This window comes from Rhinatrema bivittatum, chromosome 4 (genome assembly GCF_901001135.1).
Source record: "Rhinatrema bivittatum chromosome 4, aRhiBiv1.1, whole genome shotgun sequence".
NCBI lineage: Eukaryota > Metazoa > Chordata > Amphibia > Gymnophiona > Rhinatrematidae > Rhinatrema > Rhinatrema bivittatum.
This window is the reverse complement of record NC_042618.1, coordinates 336,560,232-336,583,202: the sequence shown is the minus strand read 5'-3', so window position 1 is coordinate 336,583,202 and position 22,971 is coordinate 336,560,232. Positions and strand designations below refer to the sequence as shown.

The following is a 22,971-nucleotide window of genomic DNA, read 5'->3' as shown; positions in this document are numbered from 1 at the left end:
TATTTTGGAATCTGTTAACTCAGGTGGTTCTTTACTGATAGGTATATGGGCTACTACTGCTTTTATTGGAACCCCTCTATCAGGACATACTAACTCTGCTGTTATTTTAGTATCCTTTGAAAATACCTCGCTCCAAACCATATGCTTCTAAGTTCTGAGTAACTGTGCTTTCCCCCTTGTTCTAGTTTAAAAGCTGCTCTCTCCCCCCCTTTTTGAAGGTTAGCACCAGCAGCCTGGTTCCACCCTGGTTAAGGTGGAGCCATCTTTTCAAAAACAGGCTCTCCCTTCTCCAGAAATGTTCCCCAGGTCCTAACAAAACTAAAGTCCTCTTCCTTGCACCATTGTCTCATCCACACAGTGAGATTCCAGAGTTCTGCCTGCCTCTGGGATCCTACACATGGAACATGTCAGAAAATGCTACCCTGGAGGTTCTGGTTTTAACTTTCTACCTAAGAGCCTAAATTTGGCTTCCAGAACTTCTTTCCCACTCCTTCCTATGTCGTTGGTACAAACATTGGGGAATGTCTGTTGCGTGAGCTGCATCAGGGTTTTGGGGGAAACAGTTAAAGGTGAGGAATAGCCTAGAGCCATGGGCTGCCAACCAGGGAAGCCAGGGTTCAAACCCCATTTTCACTCCCTGTGACCTTGAGCAAGTCACTTCACTCTCCATTACTTCAGGACTCAGTACCTGATTAACTAAGGGATTTCCCCCAGACACAAAATGGGAGAAAAAAAGCATTAATGACTCTGGCCCTTAGATGGTAAGCCCTCAGGGGATAGTGACATGCCTAGAGTTCTGAATGTAATTCACTTTGAAGTGCCTGAAAAGCAGAAAATAAATCAAAATACTTAAGCAGTTCTGAGATTTTAAAATGTTTTATTTTGATTTAATGTGATATTTTAAGTTTTATTTATAATCTGCACTGGGCTTGCCATGGAAGATGCGGAATATAAAAATTGTTAAAATTCTACTTGCACAAAAAAGCAGGAGCGAGTGACTGCATGTAGTTTCTACTCACAGAAATTTCTAAAGTACAGATTGAAAAACCCACAGATTAAAAAAAAAAAAACCCCAAAACCAAAAACATCCAAAACAAAACAAGAGAGGTGGATGGTGGACCTGGTCTTTGCCCCAAGGCAGTCAAAGAACAGTCCACTCCATGATAGACACAGATTTTATAAAAGTGGATCTCTATTTAAACTACTTTTGTCCCAGATAGTCCAAGCTTTGCCCCCAGAGGTTACCAATCCTAATTACCTGGTACATATCCTTTATCAACCAATGGCTACATTTTTTTAATCAAATAATCGTTAAGGATAACTCTGGACTCTAAAAAGGAACAAAAACAGTTTTCCAGCATTTATCTATTTAATTTTTTTTATTTTTAACTGTGCTACAATTCTTTGATCTATTTGTTTTGGCACGAATTTAGTTGGTATATAGGATAGACTGCAATATTATTAAAGCATTATGGTGCACGATTATGTCAGAGATAGGAAAAGTTCTGTTACAAGATATTTTTGGGATAATAGAATATTACATTTCAAGTTCTTCTCAACATGTGTCAGGGAAAATAAGGCAAGGCAATCTCTCACCCTCCCACAGATGCCTCATGAATGCATCCCAGAAGCCAAAGGTCACTAGAACCTTCCAGGAATAACTCCCCTCACTGACCTAGCAGAGACAGATGAATGGCAGAGAGTCTGGTCCATCCAGTCTGGCCACTTTCTCCCAACCTATTCAGCATTAGCCGTTGCTAAGGTTTTTTAATAAATTCTAGTTTAGATTTTAAGGAAGTAGTAGTACAAGTATGAGTAGTAGGGCTTTAGTTTTCACTACTATAGATTGTAATTCTTTATATTTAGGAGCAACTAATCATATAAAATACTGAAGCAGGAACAGGATCCAAGAAGTGGAATAGTGCCTCTTCATTACTTATGAAACTGCATCGGTTGCCTGGGTTGCAATCTTTTTTTTTTTTAAATTGAGTTATAATTCATAAAACTGCATATAATCTCTCTGTTATACAAACACTAGGGGCTCGGGGCAATCATTGCCATGTGTCTGCACATTCGCGATTTATTAACCTCACCTAGAGCAGTAGGAAAGGGGCTATAGGAGTGCGCGGCCGGCCAGAGCAGCAGCAGCGGAAAAGCTGGAGTGTCCAGGAACCCATCAGTGCAAGGAAATAAAAGAAAAACAAATTAAATGGAGGTATCAGCAGCACAAGAGCTGGTGTGTGTGGGGGGGGGGCCTTGCCCCCACCCGTGTGTCTTATTATAAGGAGGACCCACTGCTCTGAAGTTAATTTGGTCCACTCCTCGTAAAACAGAGCCAACCTGCCCCCTGCTACTGGGAACAGAGGAGTGAACCGGCCTTGCCTCATTGGGAGGACTTAACTCCTCCCGTAGTTTGGGAAGTACCATTTCTGCCAAGGCACTGGCCCTGAAAGGACTGGGACCAGGACTGTTGCCTGTCAGAGTTCTGCCTAGACGAGGAGCTGGACGATCTAGAAGACTGAAACCTCAGATTCCCACAGAAACGTGAGCGGGGGGGGGGGGGGGGGGGAAGGATTTTGCACCTCCACCATCTGCTGGAGACCGAGAAATACTGATGCACTATAGGTGGCACCTTGAGGTATAGGGCAGGGTCATTCAAAAACGTCTGTCTCCATCTGCTGGAGGGGAGGCAAAACCCAGGAGTCTGGACTGATCTGGGTACGTACAGGGAAAAGTGATTTTAAAATTCTTTTATTAGTATTGTTTTGCTATTATAATTGATGCTTTATGTTTCTTGACTTTGTTTTATGAGGAATAGTTGTTCTGATTTCCCATTGTTACACAAAGAGTCTGGCTTCTTGCCATTTCAGTTTTTGTCTGCATGTTGCTGGTTCTAATTTGTGATCCTTTATTCTGTATTTGGTGAGGGTCTGTCTCTGCTCTGCACGTGTGACCAAGATGAGAGATTCTGCTAGCATGTAGTGTCTGTGTAGGGATCTATAGCAATCAAGTTTGTTTTGTTTCCTCAGTAGGTGGTGTATTGGTATTCTGGGACCCAGTGTAATATTTACCTGTGCTTTTTCACAGGTAGGGTTCTTGTTGTTTGAGTCCTTGGTGTTACTACTGTTATGTTATGATAGGTTTGCTGTATAGATTTTGAGTCTTTTTTTGCAGGGTTCATGTTAGTTCATACCACGTCTGGCAGTGGAAGGTGTTTGTGCTGCTATTACTGTGAGGTGTCACCAGAATTTGAAAATATTTTTTTGTATGATGAGCTGTAAGGGAAACATCCAAGCTCCATTGTTGGGGGAATTTCAGTGGATGCACAGAGTTACAGAACTGGAGGTGCAGGATTTGTATTGACATTCTGTCCCTTCCTATATATTCCAGACTTCACTTTCATAGCCATATAGAATTAGTTGAATCAGGCTATCAAATAGTTTTAATGGTAGTTTTACTAGAAAGATGAAACTAGCCAGCTTTACGCAGAAGACCCTTTGAACCTTAAGACTTTTATTTATTTATTTATTTCTTTTTTTTAGTCAGTTTTAAAGAAGGAGGTGGGTGTGATGAGGAAGTGACATCTTGGGCCCCCCCCCCCCAAAGTTCTTCTGTCTAGAGATGCCACTGATTTTCTGTAACCTTAAGCATTAGTACAAGGATGCGGGGGGGGGGGGGGGGGGTGCTGGAGAAGCACACAAAAGAAATAGGCCCCCAGGTGCCGGAGACCCTCGGTATGCCACTGACCCTCAGCCTCTCCCATGCACTCCCCCGCCATCCTCACACACACTCTCGCACACACATACATTCATCCTTTCACCACCAACCCCCAACTTCCCCCTACACACACAAGTGAGGAGAGAAGGGGAGTGTTATTCCTCCCTCCCTGGCACACCCTTTACTCCAACCTCAGAACACATGCAAAGAGGAGGAGCAGGGAGAAAAGTGGAAAGTCCAAGGAAGAAGTGCACTGCTCCCATTCCCCTACAACCCCTTCCCCCAGACACTCCCAACATTGCCCACACCACATGCCCAGCCACTCACCCCAACCCTCTACACGATGGGAGGAGAGGGGTGGAAGGGCAAAGTATAGAGTGTGAGGGAGAGAGTTCATACACGTGCAGGCCAGGCATATGTACCCAGCTTACTCCCGCAACCTGCATGCCCCCAACTCCTAACACACACACACATGGATGGGTGGAGGGAGAGAGTCTGTGGAGATTGCAAAGGGGGGGGGGGGGGTGAAGAAAAAACAAATCCATGCCCCAGCATACACACCCTCACTCTCACCTCTCTCCAACACATGCATACACACATGGCGGAGCAGGGGGGAGGGGGAATGGGGAGTGGAGTGGGGGAGAGAGAAAAAGTATGCACTCTCACACACACAGTCACAGCAGAGGAAAGGGAAGGAGGGCGGAAAAAAAGGGGTGGGTCCCCTTATACCATCACGCCATGCCTCCTGATACCACTTACACATCCACTTCTCACACCTAACACACACATACACACACACACAAACACACCCATTCCTATACAGGTTGGGAAGAGTGGTAGGAGGATAATGGTGAAAAGTGTAGGGGGGGGGGGGGGAGTGCACACACATTTACATCCCACACATCCCAACCTTCCCACGTTCATGCACCCACCGCAAGCCTGCTGACACACTTACCCCTGTCTTTCCCATTGAATATCTCCAGAAACCTAACCCCTGTTCCTCCACCCCCAAAGTAAGTACAAGATCCAGTGATGTACACATCCATCTGCTGAGTCATAACACACACATTTTCACATTGCCATGCAATTCTCTCTCTTTTTGGGGAGTTCCTTTAACATCCACACAAGGGGGGGGGGGGAAAAGAAAATGAAGGATGGGCAGGCTTGAGAATTCTCCAGCTCTCTCCTTGCCTTCCTTTCATTAAGGACGCTTGCCCTACCCAGCCATTCCTTGCATTTTCTGCTGAGGCATGAACATGGAGTCTGGAGCGGAGAGCCCACTGGCAGGATTGGCCAGCAAAGCTGGCAGGGGCGAAGCCCCTAGTAAGGATATATGGTCTCCTAGGTGCATAAGGCGTTAACAACGTAGCAAGACAATTACGATTTGCTCCTGCTAATTTGTACACGGTTCCTTCAATACAGAAGGTTAAACTGCAGGAGACAAGAAAGGCTTTTATTATGCTGGATAGCATTCGTAGTGAAAAAAAGGGATCTAATTTTTCATGAGCAAGAGAATGCTAATTTGTTTGTACGAGCTTTTGAGGGAATAAGAGTATGTATCATTAAGTTACAAGTTTGTGTTGGTTTTCATTTTTTGATGCTGATTTTATGGGTTGTTTGTGTTGCATGTTTATGAACGCTTATATTGTTATCCACACTGAATGTGGATTTTGACATACAAGAAAAGTTTAAATAAATAAAATGCAAAAAAAAAAAGGATCATCTGTTCCTCTTCTACGCCATTTGAATTCAGAATGATATTTGATCATTTTTTTTGTCCCCCTGACGAAGAGTCTGCCAAACCAGAGACTTTCCCATGCAGATACTGGCCTCTTCTCCACTCTGAGCGATTACAGACCCTTTCTTTCTGCAACCACCTACCTTCGAATGCTCTGAGACAGGGAAGTCTGGCGGTGGAAGCCGGGGCGCTTCTCAGCCGATGCGCTCTCGTTGCCCCTCCTCTCCCGCGGCTCTTGTAGGCTCACACTCTTCTGATACACCGGTTTGTTCAAAGGCTAAGAGAGAGAAAAGAAACCCACAAGGCATCCTCATCAGTATAATCTGGGTCAGCCCGAGCCCGTCTCTACAGGTCTGGTTCTCTTCCCCCTTCCCCCCCCCCCCCAAAAAAATAATTTTGATGTGCAAGCTTGCTGTATTTTTTTCTCTTTACAAGTTTTATAGAAACTTGTAAAGATTTTAAAGTTTTATAGAAACTTGTAAAGATTTTAAAAGCCCTGCGCGCGTAAATCCTTCCGGATTTACGCGCACAGGGCACTCGTGTGCCGGCGGCCTATTTTGCATAGGCCGCCGGCACGCACAAAGCCCCGGGATGCGCGTAAGACCCGGGGCTTCATAAAAGGGGCGGGAGGGGGCGTGGCAACGGTTCAGAGGCAGGCGGTCCAGAGTCCCTCGGCACTGGGGCCTGTGCCGGGGGATGCGAGGCGGTGCGCGCAAGTTACGCCTGCTTGAAGCAGGCGTAACTTGCCCAACAAAGGTAGTGGGGGGGATTTAGGTAGGGCAGAGGGGTGGGTTAGGTAAGGGAAGGGAGGGGAAGGTGGGGGGACGTGGCGGGAACGGAGGCAGGCTGCGTGGCTCGGCGTGCGCAGGCTGCCGATTTTGTGCAGCCTTGCGCGCGCCGACCCCAGATTTTATAAGATACGCATGGCTACGCTGTACTTTTGTTCACCCCGGTGTACTTTTGTTCGCCCCGGTTGCCTGAACAAAAGTACGTGCGCGCGTACTTTTTAAAGATCTACCTCAGCAGTTTTACCTAAAAGCAGAAAAGGCGAGTGTATCATTAATTATGGAAATTAACCAAAAAAGGGGAGAAACCCCCTCAGAAAGCATCATGTCCAATCAATAACACGTCTGCCTACAGAAAGGCCCCAATACAGATAAACTGATCAAAACTAGGCATTAGCAAAATAATTAAGAGGAATTCAAGTAACCAGATAGTACACTGAGAAAGTTTAATGAGAGAGACAAATTAATGAAACAGAAGCATCCGATTCACCCTTGTCTAATTGAACCAGCGTGGATATATTTTATTTGATCCAAGCCAGTTAAAACATTTTTTTAAAGACTTCTCATATATTATGAATCTTGCAACTATATCCACAACCTCACTATACAGTCAAGAAGTACTTCCAACCTCCAAAGCCAAGCCCCCTACCTCTCTTCCTTTTGTTGAAAGTAAGTTTTCAAAATCTGATTCCTACCCGTTTGAAAAGTCAACGCAACCAAAACAGTTTCTTGCCTTTGTCTCTAGCAGATGCCATCAGAAGCTATGCAATCCTCGTGGCAATATCAGAAAAAAGAGGCAACTCACAACCATCACATATCTTCCACCTTCTAGATTTTTTTTTTTTTTTAGTGTTACACTCAGAAAAAGAGCCAGATCTGCCATGGGTAGAGGAGATTCTTGTTTAGATTTTGAAAATTTAACATGCAGAGCCTGAATAAATCTATGGTCTCCCATTTAAGGAAACCAAGTCAACCGAAGAATTTTACTTTGTAATCCACTTTTTCCTCCAGATTCTCAGGGTTAAGCCTCAAAGCTACGTTGTATTGTCCAAAAGAATCACAAAACACCTGTCGTCCAGCTGACATATTTTCTTCCTCATCCAACTTTTTTGCTGTATTGTAGTAACTGGATTCCCAAGATAATGCTGTCTTCAGAGTTTTTATGCCCTGCTTTGAAACACTCAGTCTCTGCTATAATCTTTGTCTTCAGCTCTCAAAGTTTATAAAGTGCCTCTAGATTCATCAAAACACTATAAGATCACATGCATAATGCCCATGGTAAGAGAAAGGGGTGCGTTTAGGGTAATTTTTAGAATTACTGCACCGTGCGGTAACAGTGTTTCGTATAGGGTAGTATCGCGTGGTGCAGTAAAGTTTTCGCATCCCGCGGTTGGAGAAATTACTTACCTGATGATTTTGTTTTCCTTAGTGCAGACAGATGGACTCAGGACCAATGGGTTATGTCCTCCCCTGCTAGCAGATGGAGACTGAGTCAGGTTTTAAAGCTGATGTCAACCTAGATATACCCCTGAAGTGACCTCAGCCATTCAGTATTCTCTGCAAAAGCCATTGTGGACATATTAAATTTTATTCAAGTTTTGCAATAGTAATTCGATTAAAAACTTGAATAAAACTGGTGACCGTAACTGTACTCAACCAAACTTAAGCGTAGAATCCCAGCAATATTACAGACGCCCAGATCTAGGAATAGGGTGATGGCTTACCCGTAACCTCTTTGGGATAGAGATTCATGTGCGATTCCTTGGCACTGTTCATGGGCAGCCATGGGTGGGATGCTGAGTCCATCTGTCTACACTAAGACAAACAAAATCATCAGGCACGTAATTTCTCCATTTCCTAGCGTGTAGCCAGATGGACTCAAGAACAATGGGATGTACAAAAGCTATTTCCAAACCGGCGGGAGGCTTCCCATGGTCTGGTTAGTACCGCCCTTACAAAGGCTACGTCTTCTCTGGCTTGGATGCTCAGGCGATAGAACCTGGAGATGGTGTGCAAGGAAGACCATGTTGCTGCTCGGCAGATGTCGACAGGAGACAGCAGCTTAGCTTCTGCCCAGGATACTGCCTGGGCCCTAGTGGAATGAGCTTTAACCTGAAGGGGTTAAGGCTTCCCTGTCTCTACATAAGCTCCCGTGAACACTTCCTTAATCCAGTGAGCTATGGTAGCTCACAAAGCTGCTTCGTCTTGTTTCCTTCCACTGTGAAGAACAAACAAGCAGTTCGTCTTGCGCACCGGTTCTGTAAGTTCTAGATACCATACTAATAGCCTACTGATGTTTAAGTGGCGTAGGAGGCAGTAGTCTTCTGAGTCCTTGCATCTATCTAGGGACAGTAAGGAAATTGACAGGTTCAGGTGAAACTTCTAGACTACCTTTGGCAAGAAGGGACGGTGCGAAGCTGCAATGTTCCTGGAGTTAACAGGAGGAACAGCTCCCAATGTGACAGCGCCTGTAGTTCACAGATGCGATGAGCCGAGCATATCGCCACCAGGAATGCATTCTTCAGCATTAACATAAAGCATAAAGAAAGCATGCAGCGGCTCAAAGGAAGGCCCTACTAAGAAGTCCAATACTAGATTGAGGTTCCATAGGGAGACCGGCCACTTTCAGGATGGTCAGAGGTGTTTAACTCCTTTTAGGAAATGGGCTAAGTCTGGATATGTTGACAGGCGGGCTCCGTTCACCTCGCCTCAAACAGGAGAGCGCCCCCACCTGGACCTTCAAGGAGTTGAGGGACAATCCTTTGTTCAGGCCATCCTGTAAAAATTCCAGAATCATGTGAACCTTGGTCATCCGAGGGGGCACCCCGCATTCCTGGCACAAGGCATGAAATAGTCTCCAGATCTGCATGTATGCCAGGGACATCAAGAACTTCCACATGTGGAGCAAGGTGGTGATTACAGCCGCCGAATATCCACGCTTAGTCAGGTGAGCCCTCTCAAGGGCCAGATCGTAAGACAAAACAGAGTTGGGTCCTCATGAAGGATCGGACCTTGTTGGAGAAGGTCCCTGTGTAGGGGAGAGGCATAGGGGGCTCTCCACCAGAAGTCTCCACATACCATGGGCGTTTAGGCCAATCCAGGGCCACCAGAAGGACTAATCCTATGTGGTGTTCGATCTTGCGAATGACCTTGCCCAGCAGAAGCTACAGAGGGAAGGCCTCCTCTGGCCAGGTCTGGAGCACTGATCTTTTCTGCAACTGAAGAATCGGGGGACCTTCGCATTGTGAGATGTGGCCAGGTCAATGGATGGGAGGCCCCAGCGATCTACTAGGAGCTGGAAGCTCCTAGTAGATAGTCAACATCCATTCCCCTGGATCCAGACTCTTCCTGCTGAGAAAGTCTGCTCTGATGTTTTTGTCTTCTGGGATCCCTTGTAGATTTAACTCCGCCCATTCCATAGGGGGTTGTCTATCTCCAGAGACACTTGGTGGCTTTTGGTTCCTCCCTGGTGGTTACTGTTGTTGAGTTGTCAGACATCACACAGACTGCTTGTCCCTGGAGCCTGTGGCTGAATTGCAGACACCAATCTAACAGCTCGGGCTTCCAGGCGGTTTGTGTTCCAGCATGCCTCTTCCCTGGTCCATCGCCCCTGGGTTGTCAATTCCTGACAGTGAGCTCCCCACCAGAGGAGGCTTGCATCAGTCATGAGGACTAGCTAGTTCGGTGGGGACAGGCTTATACCCTTGCTTAGATGCATTTCCTGGAGTCACCACTGGAGCCGAGAACATACTTCCATCGGTAGGTGGAGGGGACTAGAGTAGTCTTGAGACAATGGGTTCCAACGTGACAGCAGGGAGCGTTGGAGTGGCCACACGTGTGCACTCACCCATGATACTACCTCCAGGGTTGACATCAGGCAGAGAACCTGGAGATAACTCCACACCTTGGGGCACATTGTGTTCATCAACTGATGCACTTGGCACATCAGTTTCCTTATCCTCAAGGGAGGGAGGAAGGCCTTGTCCGTTGGTGTCGAACTAGACTCCCAGGTACTCTAAGGACTAGGAGGGCTTGAGACTGCTGTTGTCCATGTTCATGACCCAACCGAGTTCCTGAAGCAGGGACCTGACCCTGCTGGTCACCTGGAGGCTCTCTTCCAACGAGTTTGCACAGATCAGCCAATTGTTTAAGTAAGGGTGCACCAGGATTCCTTCTTTCCTCAGTGCCGACGCTATGACCACAATTTTGGAGAATGTTCTGGGGGCAGTTGCCAGGCCGAAGGGCAACACCCGGCCCAGTACCATAAAGTGTAGGAAATGCTGGTGGTCTTGATGGAATGGGATATGAAGGTAGGCCTCCAAGAGGGCCAAGGATGTTAAGAACTCTACTGGTTGTACAGCCAATATGACAGAGTGAAGAGTTTCCATGTAGAAGTGAATTATCCGTAATGACTATTGATGCTCTTGAGATCCAGGATGGGGTGGTGAAATAGATGGAATAACGCCCCGTATTTTCCTGTGGTATAGGTACTGGGGATATAGCCCTCAAACTGAGGAGCCTTATCAACGTGGAGTCCACTGCCAGTTTTTTGCTGGGAGTGGCAAAGTGATAATATGAACATGTCCCAAGGGATGCTGTGAAATTCTAGAGCACTCCATGAAGTTAGCATGGAGCACATTTAAAGCTAATCAGAGAAAGTTCTTTTCCACTCAACGCATAATTAAACTCTGGAATTTGTTGCCAGGGGATGTGGTTAGTGCAGTTAGTGTAGCTGGGTTTAAAAAAAGGTTTGGATAAGTTCTTGGAGAAATCCATTACCTGCTATTAATCAAGCTGACTTAGAAAATAGCCACTGCTATTACTAGCATCAGTAGCATGGGATATACTTAGTTTTAGAGTACTTATAGCCTGGATTGGCCACTGTTGGAAACAGCATGCTGGGCTTGATAGACCCTTGGTCTGACCCAATATGGCATGTTCTTATATATGATGTCCAGTACCCATTTGTCTGATATGATCTTGACCCACCTCTGACAGAAGAGGGATAGGGGGCTGACTATCTCCTCGTCCCGTGGATGGGTCAGCCAAACTTCATTGGGAAGTTTGGGTCGAACCTGAGCCCAAACCAGTTCCTCTTTTTGGTTGTCTGCTCTGAAAGGACTGAGAATTTCCCGAGGGCCGAGATGTCTGAAATGACGAGTTTCTGTAGGGGCAGAAGCACTGGGAGTCCCCGAGAGATTTCTACTATGTTATCTCGCCCAGCTCAATGGTACCCTGTTACAGAGTCCATCATGTTAGGGCAAGAGAACATTGTAGAAATATCATTTTTGTGAGACTTCTCACTCTAAATGATGTCAAATCTTCACAGAGGTGTACTGTGCAGTTCTACGTTTCACTCTGCAAGTAAAACTGGCCCCTAAATCACCACCAACACCTCACTTCGAGCTATAGTCATATAACTAGGTGGATACTGTGAAGTCTTCCCCAGAGGCTCTCTCGCTTTCTCTCTACTGCACTCCCCTCCCCTATCTCAAGCCCAAAAATGGCCGAAATGCAATTTGAAAAATTTATCTCAAATTGTGTTTCGGTCATTTTGGGCATATTTCACAGCTTAACAACAGGAAAAAAAGGTATAGTTATTTCCAGTGTTAAAACCGTGTGATAACATGCATTATGCTATCGCACAGTGAGATATTGCCCTTCATGTTAATTAATCTCGCCCAAACCCTTCCCCAATCCTGCCCCTCCTAAAAATTTGCATTTGCGCCAGGCGATAACACGATTATCGTCGTAACGCATTTTGATGAATGACCCTATTAGTTTCTTTAGGGGGTACATTTTTCTCAATGGCTTCCAAACTGCTAAGAGATGTTGAAGAAACATATGGTATTAATAAAATGTTCAGAGCAGAAACACACGAAGAGGTTTGCAAGTGTCCAGAACCGAAATCTCCTTTCCGCTAGCTGCCACACACTTGCCAGACTTCAGGTGCCTTTGCTGCAGAGTACTACTTGGCTCCTTCCAGAAGTTTCCGCCAACATACCAACACCATGCATTGGCTGCGTACCAGCAAGCTGGGGAATCCTGGCCCAGGCCCAAGCCTGGCAGGTTGGCCACTCACAAGGTTCCTGCAAACCCTCACCTGCTGCAGCATCATCAGCTCTGTAGTCAGAGACGGGGGAGAGAATTGTGGATGAATGAGAGCATTTTGCAGATTGCAGCATTTTGCAGATTGCAGCATTTTGCAGATTGCAGCATTTACGGACTCAGGGTTGCATTAGACTCTGAACTGCCCGGAACCAAAAACAGGCTTAGATATGGCAATCTCTCTGCTGCAGTGCCAAAGCTACAAAGCCCTTCAGGGATCCTGGGGGCAATCCAACATTTGGATGAGGGTGGGCTTTGACCTTGTGCTTAACCATAAGAAAAATAATCAAAGGCTAGGGCACGTAGGAGAGCCATCTTCCAACATGAACAGCACGCTGCCAGCTTGCTGTATTTTTGTTTAATGAAGAGTCCATATAGACATATCAAGAATACCGAACAGTTTAAAGCTCCTCAAAGCCAATGACTTCCCATTCCCAAATTACATTCAACATTTATTCCCTAGGCATCAATTAGCCTTGCATAGTTCTGTGTGCCATGCGTGTTATAAAAGGCAGCACTCAGCTGTCTTAAAGCATACATGTCATATTTGAATTAACAAAATGTTAAACTACTTCCTTTAACATGGGAGCACAGCTTAACTTGCAGTCTTTGAAGGATGTCAAAATTACTCAGCCACCCCTAAACCAAGCATACCACCCCCCAAAAAAAACACAACACTTCAACCTCTTTTGCTGAGGAAATGGTGCTTACAGTCCCTGGAGGGGGTAAGGCGTCATGGTCACTGCGCACAGGTGACACCTACTGGATGGAATTCGAGCCCATGACTGCAGGGGTACTGGAAGGAGCTCTGATGAATGTCCCCTGAACAAGAACAGTCCTTACAATGACCAGGCTAAGTATGCTGTTTCGGGGGGGGGGGGGGGGGGGGTAGGGGCATACAAAATAGAGAGAAATTCTCCAGGTAGTTCTTTTGTGAATGAAGGCTAATGATGCCAGGATCCCAGCCCTGGTTCCAACTGAGCTGGATGTACAAAGGAGCAGGAAGAAGCTGCTGGGTAAACCCCTCCCCCGTTCCCCAAAACCAACACCATAAACTACTCCTCTTATAAATTGATACAACACATCTTTTAAGTACTACATCAGTGTTTAATAAGCTATGGAGGAAGAACATTTTCACTACATACTTATGTTATTTCTGGTACAATGAATATAGTAATTAGCAGCAGATAAACACCAAAATTCACCCATCCAGTCTGCCCAGCTGAGATTTACCCTCTTTTGGTAGATATGCATATAGACTCCTAAATGCAACCCACAACTCCCCTCTAGGGTCTTCCACCTGATCTCTCAACCCTCAAACGAATCGCAAATGGCCTCAAACCCTGAAAAGATTTGTATATATTTATTTGTTTGCTCTTTTCCGAAATGAACAAAAACTAAATCAAATGAAAAATCAAAACCACATGAAACAAATTTAAAAAAAAAACCCCCAAAAAGAAAAATTCCAGCCATGAACATTCCTAAGATACACTCACTCCTGCTGCCGAAATTGTTACCTAACATTGAATATTCAGTTTGCTACATCCGGGTAAGCAGGTGGATAGAATTAAATCTTATAGTTTGTGTATAAAATCAAAAGTTGGACTCAAATGAGTGTGTTTACTCTACAAACAGGAGGGAATGGACATAAGAGGAGTGAGTGAAGGTAATTGGTCCTCTCAATGGTTATGTTATTTGGTGTAATCTGCTAAATGCAATTGTTTTTAAAGAATGCCAAATTTACATATTTTATGACCTCATTCACTAAGTTGCATTAGGCCATTTAAGGCATGAAAAAACAACTGTTTTTCACATGGTAAATGGGCTAATGCTAGATATTTCAAATATCTTTTATTATGTGAGCTGCAGCACTGCAAGACAATTGAACTCATTAACATGTAAATGCATGCTAATGAGCTCATTACCGCCCTAGAGTATACTAATCCAATGGTGCAGCTTATTGCTAAATTCACATTTGATTTGAAATTAGCTACAACACAGGAGTTGTAGCTAATTCCCCACATGTGCATTGGGACATTAATGCACGTTCTAATGCACCCACAGCCTTGCCTTAAAAAGGGGCCACCTGTCACCGAATTCCGCCGCCCCCCACTTTTGTGGTTAAAAAAAAGAAAAATGTAAGCAATGGCAGAAACGCTGCCTCTAATCCCTCCCCTTCACTGAAAACTTTCCCAATGAAAACCCATCCTAATGAAAAACATAGATTGGGGATGGGACAGTGGACTGTCCCATCCCCAATCCCCAGAAACCCGCCTGGGTGGCAGCCATTTTCCAAAATGGCATCATGTGGCCTTTGCCTACAAGGGCTGTGTGTTTCACTAAGAGGGGGTCCTGACCTCCCAGAGCCAGGTTTCTTCAGTGAAAGGAGAGGGGTTGAGAGGCAGAGTTTCTGCTGTTGCTTTTCACCAAATTGGCCACCTCCAGGAGCAGCAGGGTTTTTCTAACTACTTTGGGAGGGCCCGACTTGGGGACAAGTGGGCCCCCTTTAAGCAAAGTCTGCCCATAGTCCCGAGCCACCTTTCCTTATTGCGTGGAGGTCCTTTTGCTGCTGCAGTATTTTTCCCTTGCAAGAAAATAATGCAGCCCATGGTATTTTTCCATGAGGAAAAATATAGGAGGATTCACTAAGCGGCAGGGTGATTCATCATGCCACTGGGTTATTTACTGTGGTTGATGAATCCTAAGGTATTTTTTCCTCTGGGGAAAAATTAAAACACACAGTTGAGTGAATGAAGCCATTAGTTTGAAATAAGCAAGTGTCACGATCTGTGGGCTGACTTACTAGGTCTCTACTCTCTCTCTACAATATTTCCAAGGCATCTGGTTTCTTCTCACAGGGACACAGGTCACGAACTCAGGATATGGATTTTCTACCACAAGTTAGGCTTCTGGAACAAGTCTCTGTAGCACCTTGGAATCACACAGATTTACCTCATTCCTCTCCTCGTGCCACTGTTCCGTAATTCAAATAAAGTGCCATCCATCACAGGTTAGGCTGTAGGAATGAGGTTCTGCAGCACTCCTGTCTTCACAATCAGAATAGTCTCTCTTTCATAAAATACCACAGACTTTGTCACAAAGGCACCCACCCGTCTGTTATAAGCAAAAGCAGCCTTTTCTCTATGAGCAACAGTCCCTTTTCTTCATAATAGAAAGACATGTTCTCTGCTTTAAGTTGTGGGCTTTAGTTCTTGAGAAGCATTGCCCCACTACCATCACCTGGAATTGTATATCTTTCAATTTTTCCCAGCTACAACCACCTGTGGAAGTGGGGTTTTTTTGTTTTTTTTTTACCTTCTTCTGTGGGAGGACTCCACCACTGTTTTCTTGTGTCCTTTTGTCTAAATAAAAAAACAAAAAAAACCCCCACCTTTCCCTCTGCTTCTGGCAGTTTCTCTCAATTTCTCATCAATCTCTCTTCATTTTAATTCACCTGGGCTCTCTCCCTGGCGAACGCCCCACCTAAACAGTTATGGGACTGGAAGTTTCCACCCTCCCTGCTCTCAGAAACGTCCTCTCCAGAGACCCTCTGCATCTTGGGGAGTTGTAATTTCCTTTCCCATTCTGACTTTTCTTCTGCTTTCGAGGTTTCTCCCATGTTTTTCCCCCTCTAAGCCAGTTCGCCCTAGTGGTTCCTCCAGCTAGTCTCTCAAAATATTCAGCACCCATAAAACAAGGCATTATAATCCTTCCCCCCTCTGCTCCCCCTCCTCCTCCCAGCTCCCACAGAAAACAGACAAGATGCCACCTGCTTCACCTCTTTCAGCTTGCTGTCCCTCGTGCCCTCCGTCAGCGGGATGGTGATAGAGAGGTTTGGGGGTTTCCTGCTCTGTAGGCGGCTGCTGGACCGACTGGTCCCGTTCTTCTCTTCGGCCGACATCTCACGCAGGAAGGTCTTAACATAAGCTGCGGGAGATAACGAGAAGGTTATAAATAGGGACCTTCGTTTCCACTTGAAACAGATTTTCACCCATAAATTCCTGGGTTTTTACAAAAGGCGACAGCTGGTTTAAACCGATATTCACCCTAGTTTTAGTCTGATTATAAAAGCTCCTCCTTAGCAGTGTGGAGGAGCTTTTCAAGGCCTTCAGTGTTTCAAGGCCTTCAGTCACTGCTAGAAGCCAGTGTGGGCCAAAGCACATGATGTGTTTCAGGTACCCTCCCCCCCCCAGTGAAAGCGCTCACCCCCTCCCAGTGCTGCCCATGCTGTTTCAAATTCCACCACCTCACCCCTCAAGCAGCCAAAGCATCTGTTGTCTGGTGCCACAAATGCATTTGATGCAGGCCCTGTCCACCAGAAGCACTTCCCAGCAGGCTCCCCGACCATGCACAAAAGCAGCCTGGAGCCACCATGGGTAAGGATGAATGATGCTGCAATGGGGTTGGGGGGTGGGGAGAGGTAGATTTTTGGCTGGAGTTGGAGAGAGAAATGGGGGATGCTGCTAAGCGGATGGGAGGAAGAATTTGCTTAATATTGTTCTATTGTCCTGGCTTCTGTCCACCAAGACAGACTCAGATATTTGCTCGGAAACATAAAGGCGTCATCTTTTTCAACTGGCTTTTCTCCTAATTTTGTTCTTTATCATAATAAACCCTGATAAATTCCCAGGAAAAATACATGAACAATAAATGAAAATGAAGGTCCCTACTTGTGAAGTACCAAGCCAAAACACTGCCAAACCCAGGGCTTGAAAAGCCTTTGGATTAGTGGATGAACACATGGTGTAGCATTGTTTGTTTGGTTCCTTTATCTTCAACGGATACGATGCTTTCAACCGAGCTGACGACGATCCAATAAGATTTCTCCCAGCAGTAAGGAGCTGCACTGGGGAAGGCATTAATTTGAGGGTAAAAAAATGTGCGCGTCGGGTGCATTTATTTATTTATTTTGCATCGGGGGGAATAATTAATAGCCTCTTCAACATGATTTTACATGTGATGAGCGCTATTAGCTATATGTTTGGTTGGTCACACGTTTTGGATGCGCTAACTCCCGTTTTGCATTGGAGTTATGGACACGGGTCCAAAATGTGTGTCCAATCGCACGTTGAGCTGTGCACTGCAATCAGCACAAGGTATTGCATCGGCCTGATCGCTTTCAGACAAGGCTGCTATACCTTGAGATACTCTGTAATCTAACTTAAAGGGTATGGCAACAAGTCAGATCTGCAAGATGAAACAGAGCTGGAATCGGGCAGAGATGAGCACGGTGACCCTGCACAATTGCAATTAGTAGCACCAGGACCCAGCTGTAAAAACTAATTTGACCATGCCTCTCTCGCCTGAGTAGCTCAAATGGTAAAAGCGTGAGAATATTAATCTGTGGCTCATGGGTTCAAACCCCATGTTGGGTGAGAAAGATTTATTTTTATCAGTTGCCTTGATGGCTGAGTGGTCTAAAGAACTTAAGTATTCCTTCTTGTCTGTGCTTTGTGTTCAGATCCAGGCACCGCTGTGGTGGCTCAGGGAAAATAGCACTGATCTCTGAGTTATGAAGCTGCAGGTTTGACTCCTGCTTTCATACAGAAGGAAGGAAATAAAAAAAGAAGGCACTAGTAGACTTATTTTTCATTTTGAATGCATATCCAGCGCAGCTCACTGCTTCAACAGCAGGGGGGAATGAAGAAATAGGATTTACATCCAGACAACATCTAACAAGGCATTGATCTGAGCAGTATGAGTATACAAACATTGAGGTAACTCGCTCGATACGACGGTTACTACCCTCAGACATTAAGTCTTATACTTCACTTTGATGCAGCTCCAACATTGCTCTCTGATTCAATGACGGGGGTGGAAGGAAATTAGAATGAAAAAGTTACCAATAAGGGCCCTGAACTCAGCGGTGGGAGTAATAGATAAGTATGAGAAAATAAGTGTAAAAGCTTGCTGGGCAGACTGGATGGGCCTATTCTGCCGTCATTTCTATGTTTCTCTCTCTCCTGGGCAATAAAAATAATCTGGGAATTGTATAAATTCAATAGGCCATGAAAAGCATGGATCATGTCAAACTGGCTCCTACCTATGAGGGGATGAGAGAGCTTTGCCCGTAGTGTTAGATCAATTCTCTTGTGGTTTGCTGGACTAAGCTTGCCCAATGGCCCTCGCACAAACTGCATAATAGCCAGTTATTGCATACTCAGTCAATATAACATTAACAAAGGCTTACAACATGAAGAGCTATTTTACTGTCCTCTGTGGAGCTAGGACAGCAGCAGACGTAATCAAGGAATTCCTATCCCTTCTTTATTCACCCAGCGAAATGGCAATAAAAGCCGTGCAAGTCGGCATGGCATGATAGCAAACAGATTAACATGCATCAAAGCTAACAGAAGCCAAGTGTTTAATCTGACAAGCCAAAAGCTTTCAACAAGTTGCAGATGCTTTAACATTGCAAAAGCTCAATAAAACTGTGAGGAACAGGAAAGTGATTTCTGAATTAAAGCAGAAAGCCCTATTGCTTGAGTGAAGGATTTAGGATCTGAGGCTGGTATTCCAGTCATTTATCAGGAGCACATCTACCCCACTGCACCCATCCATCAGGATCGGGAAAGCCTACTCATGATCTCAACTGAAAGACAAAGAGAGAGACAGCTCGTTAGGTGGGATCGGTCTGCTTTTATTCCAAAGTGGCCATGCGGTGAACAACAGCCAAAAGCTCTTGGCAGGGTCTCAGTAAGCCCAAGCACCCAGTTCCTCTGCCCCCCCCTCCCCCACTGCAGATGCTCTTAGGCCAATGGGGTGAAATACCTAGACTAGTCCTATTCTGACAAAGGCTTTCGGGAACGAGAGTTTAACAGCGGGCAAGGTCACGGACTGATGGTGTGCGCTCCCACTCTCACAGCAGTCGTATAGGAAAAAAAAAAAAAGGAGGAGACTGGGAGGAAGCGCGCCCTCCAGAAAAATCAGTATTGGGTGCCATCATGCAGGCCGATACAGTACAGTGCGCTCCGGTGGAGCGCACTGTTAACCCACGATTGGACGCGTGTTTGATGCGCTAGCTTTACCCCTTATTCAGTAAGGGGTAATAGCGCGTTGAAAACGCGCGTCCAACCCCCCCCAAACCTAATAGCGCCCGCAACATGCAAATGCATGTTGCGGGCGCTATTAGGTATTCCCGCGTGATTCACTAAGTAAAATGTGCAGCCAAGCCGCACATTTTACTTTCAGGAATTAGCGCCTATCCAAAGATAGGCGTTAATTTCTGCCGGCACCGGGAAAGTGCACAGAAAAGCAGTAAAAACTGCTTTTCTGTGCACCTTCCAACTTAATATCATGGCTATATTAAGTCGGAGGCCCCAAAAGTTAAAAAAAAAATGTTTAAATGGGCTCACAGGTTGAAAACTGGATGCTCAATTTTGCCGGCGTCCGGTTTCCGAACCGTGGCTGTCAGCGGGCTCGAGAACCGACGCCGGCAAAATTGAGCGTCGGCTGATAGCCGCCACTCCTGTCCAAAAAGAGGCGCTAGGGATGCGCTAGTGTCCCTAGCATCTCTTTTTGCCACAGACCCTAATTTAAATAAATTACTTTACTGTATCGCGCACAAAGGAGCGTGTCCTGTGCACGTGCTGGGAGAGCGGGCACTCGCCTGCTCTCCTGCGATTTTTACTGTATCGGCCTGAATGACAGCAGGAGGTTGCTCAGTCTCTGAGCTTAGCAATAAGCCACGATTTCTAAGAAAGCCTTGTATGGATTCAGGCAGCCCAATTTGCATTAGTGCCTGCAGCTTGGCTTTGCATAAGAGCTATCTAGATTATACAGTGAGTTTAGTCATGTGCCACGCTGGGGCCAGACGGGAATGGAATCGTGCTTGGGGCAACACCAAACAGCACGTGCCCTATTCTTTGCATACTCAGAGCAGATTGTTTCAAAAAAAAAAAAAATAATAATAATAATAATAATAATTTATTGGATCTCATCAAGAGAGAGATGACATTTCAATTGAGCTACCCGCACTGTGTGCTCACGTTCTGCTGAAAGGTAGAAAGAGCCTCTCTGCATCTCTTTTCTTTCCAAAATATTCTTTTGTTTTCTATTCCGCCTCTCCAGAACGCATCCAACCCCTCTGGTCTCTCTTTCCATCAATGCTCCATGTAACTCTAAACAAAAAAAACTGCAGAGCAGACTTGCCCTTCCATCGGACGCAGACAGACCAGTGCACTACTTGCACATTGTGCTCTTCCCAAGAGGAGCTCGGAGAGCTTTTCCATGGATGCGCCAGCACTGGAATTTCTAAATAACTGTACTGCCAGGATTTCTCCTGCTCTTAAGAGAAAATGTGGATTGGGGAAGGGGGAGGGGCAAAGAAGAGCATTTCTTCTCAAATATGCACAGCTTTAGGGGAGCTTTATTCCCTGTAATCTGCACCCCTGGAAGTCAGGAAGAGTGGAGGTTTCCCTCCCAATGCCTGGGTCACTCTGGAGCTGGCTAGGTTTAATGGAAGTCACATGAAACAGTGCTGCTAAGAACGCCTTTCCAGTCCTTACAAACCGTTGCAGGACCAATAGCAGAAGAAGTCACCATCCACCACATGCAGCAAGAGATTAACCCCTGCCTCTTCCATGCCACCTGACACCGTGTGGGAGAGGGTGGGCCTGCAGGGCTAGCTAAATACGATGTAACCTGGACTAGCAAGCCTATCCCCCACATTCTCCCTGCCTGCTGTGCTGGTTATATTCCAGCACAATGGAACTGTATATATTATTTTATTTACAAATTTATGCCCTGCCTTTTGGTCCTAAGACCCAAGGAAATCAGTCAAAGTGGTATACAGTCAAGAAAACACAAAGTTATAGTATAAAATAATGACTACAAAACCACCTCTACCTCAATTTAGTCACCACAACTCCCAGCCTCTTTTGTACCTATTTCCAGCCACTATTGGGTTTTTTTTTATCCTTGTTTCCCCAAATTAATAATCCTTGCATGCTACCACAGAAGAGCTCTGACACACATCTGCCTCACAGTAAGGGCATCTCCTGGAGGCCTGAGGGACCCTGCTGCACACACACACACCTAGTTCCAACCTCAAATAAAAGCAGGTTGGGCCACGTCTGATTCCAGACAAGAGGAGAAAATAGAAATCCATCGCAAACAGCATCCCAAACTAACAAGTCTACTGCTTCCTGCAGGGGGAAGAGGGGATTCCTCCATCAAATAAAGATCTTCCTGTCCTGGCGAGTTCCTCTACACCCGAAGCCTTGCCCACCGTGCTGGTACGGCTTTCCCATGTCGCTACCGTGTTGTTATGCTTCTTAGGGTGTGACACGAACTTCAACTACAACTGAGTAATAAAAAACAGTAAGAGGACTCGTTGACTGCAGGGAACTAGCATGGGGCTTCAGAGCCCTTCGTAAATCCATCTCGGCGATTTTAAAGACGGCTCATGCGGCACGAGTTGGAGGTCAGAGTCCAGTTTTCGGGGGGACAGGAGGCCACATTATCAGTCCCACCACCACCAGCACAGCTCAGCAGAGAGGCCCAGGACCGCACAGGCAAGGGAGAGGATTTACCCTCTCATCCCTAAAGGGGAGGTGGGGGTCCTTTAAAACAGGGTTGAAGCAAATCCATGAGGCACTAAGCAGAAACTTGGTTTGCCCATGCAGTACTAGGTGCTGTGGAGAAACCGAGGGCTTTGGTCTGCATCACTAGTGCCTTTCACTAGCACTACAACTTAACTTGAGAAAATGTACACACGGCATTTACGTGGCTTTTTCGCCTAGTGCTCGAGATACAGGGCATGCTAGGTTTAACCCAGATCGGCCACCTAAAAAAATGTCTTTCGCTGAGAAAGGAAGAGTACCTTGCACAGTTTCTAATTGCCAAATTTACAAGATAGAATTCTTTTTTTTTCCCCCCTCAAAGGATTAAAGGCTGCACCAACTGAGCACCCGAAATAAATGCAAGTGCTCATTCAGACGAGGATCGCGGGTTCTTACAAGGCAACAATTCTGCGTGCTAAATTAGAATACATTTTTATTTTAAATTCCATGCAACTGGTGAGGAGAAAAAAAAAAAAGTGTACCAATGCTTTCTCCCTGCACAGCATTATTGGGGAGAGGAGGGCTGACAGGAGAATGCTGCTGACCCATCACATTTTTGTGCTCCGCTCCCAAACTAAAGATAACAGCTGGGAACGGTTTTTTTTCCTGCACTTGAAAACGTTAGAAAGCTGAGCTTTTTCTTCCACTCCCTCCTCTAGCTGTTCAGTTAACGGGTTCCCTTCCTCTGTGGAAACAGAGAAACAGGCCTGAAGCGCCTGCCAGCACCAGCTGGCAAGAAAAAAAAAAAAAGCGGGACTCTGAGAACATTTTTATCTGGGAGGGACACGGAAAGATTTCTCAGGAACAGGAACCGGTGGGAAGAGTTTATGTTAAACAGACTCCGCTGTGCATAAAACCACCATGGAGCCATCTGTGAAAAATACGATCTTTCCGTGCAGGTACAGCAAGACGTGGCCAAGCCCCAAGCTTCAGCTACGGGTGGGGGAATCGTTGCCCTTCAGATATCCAGCACCAACTCAAAAAAAAACCAAAAACGTTCAAACATGGGGACGGGTGGGGATGGGGACAATAATGGAACATTGTGCCTGAGGGACAGTAA

At 45.7% G+C, this 22,971-nt stretch overlaps 1 protein-coding gene across 4 annotated transcripts in view; it reads right to left on the bottom strand.

Annotated features, from left to right (window-relative positions):
- Window positions 1–22,971, bottom strand: part of RHBDF2 (rhomboid 5 homolog 2) — a 138,414-nt gene that overhangs the window by 35,615 nt on the left and 79,828 nt on the right. For all 4 annotated transcript variants that reach the window (XM_029600422.1, XM_029600423.1, XM_029600424.1 and 1 more), the window contains 2 exons: window positions 16,127–16,275; window positions 5,599–5,732 (listed from right to left, as the gene is read on the bottom strand). In XM_029600422.1, the coding sequence (XP_029456282.1) occupies window positions 5,599–5,732; window positions 16,127–16,275 (283 nt within the window). The remainder of the gene's footprint in view (window positions 1–5,598; window positions 5,733–16,126; window positions 16,276–22,971) is intronic.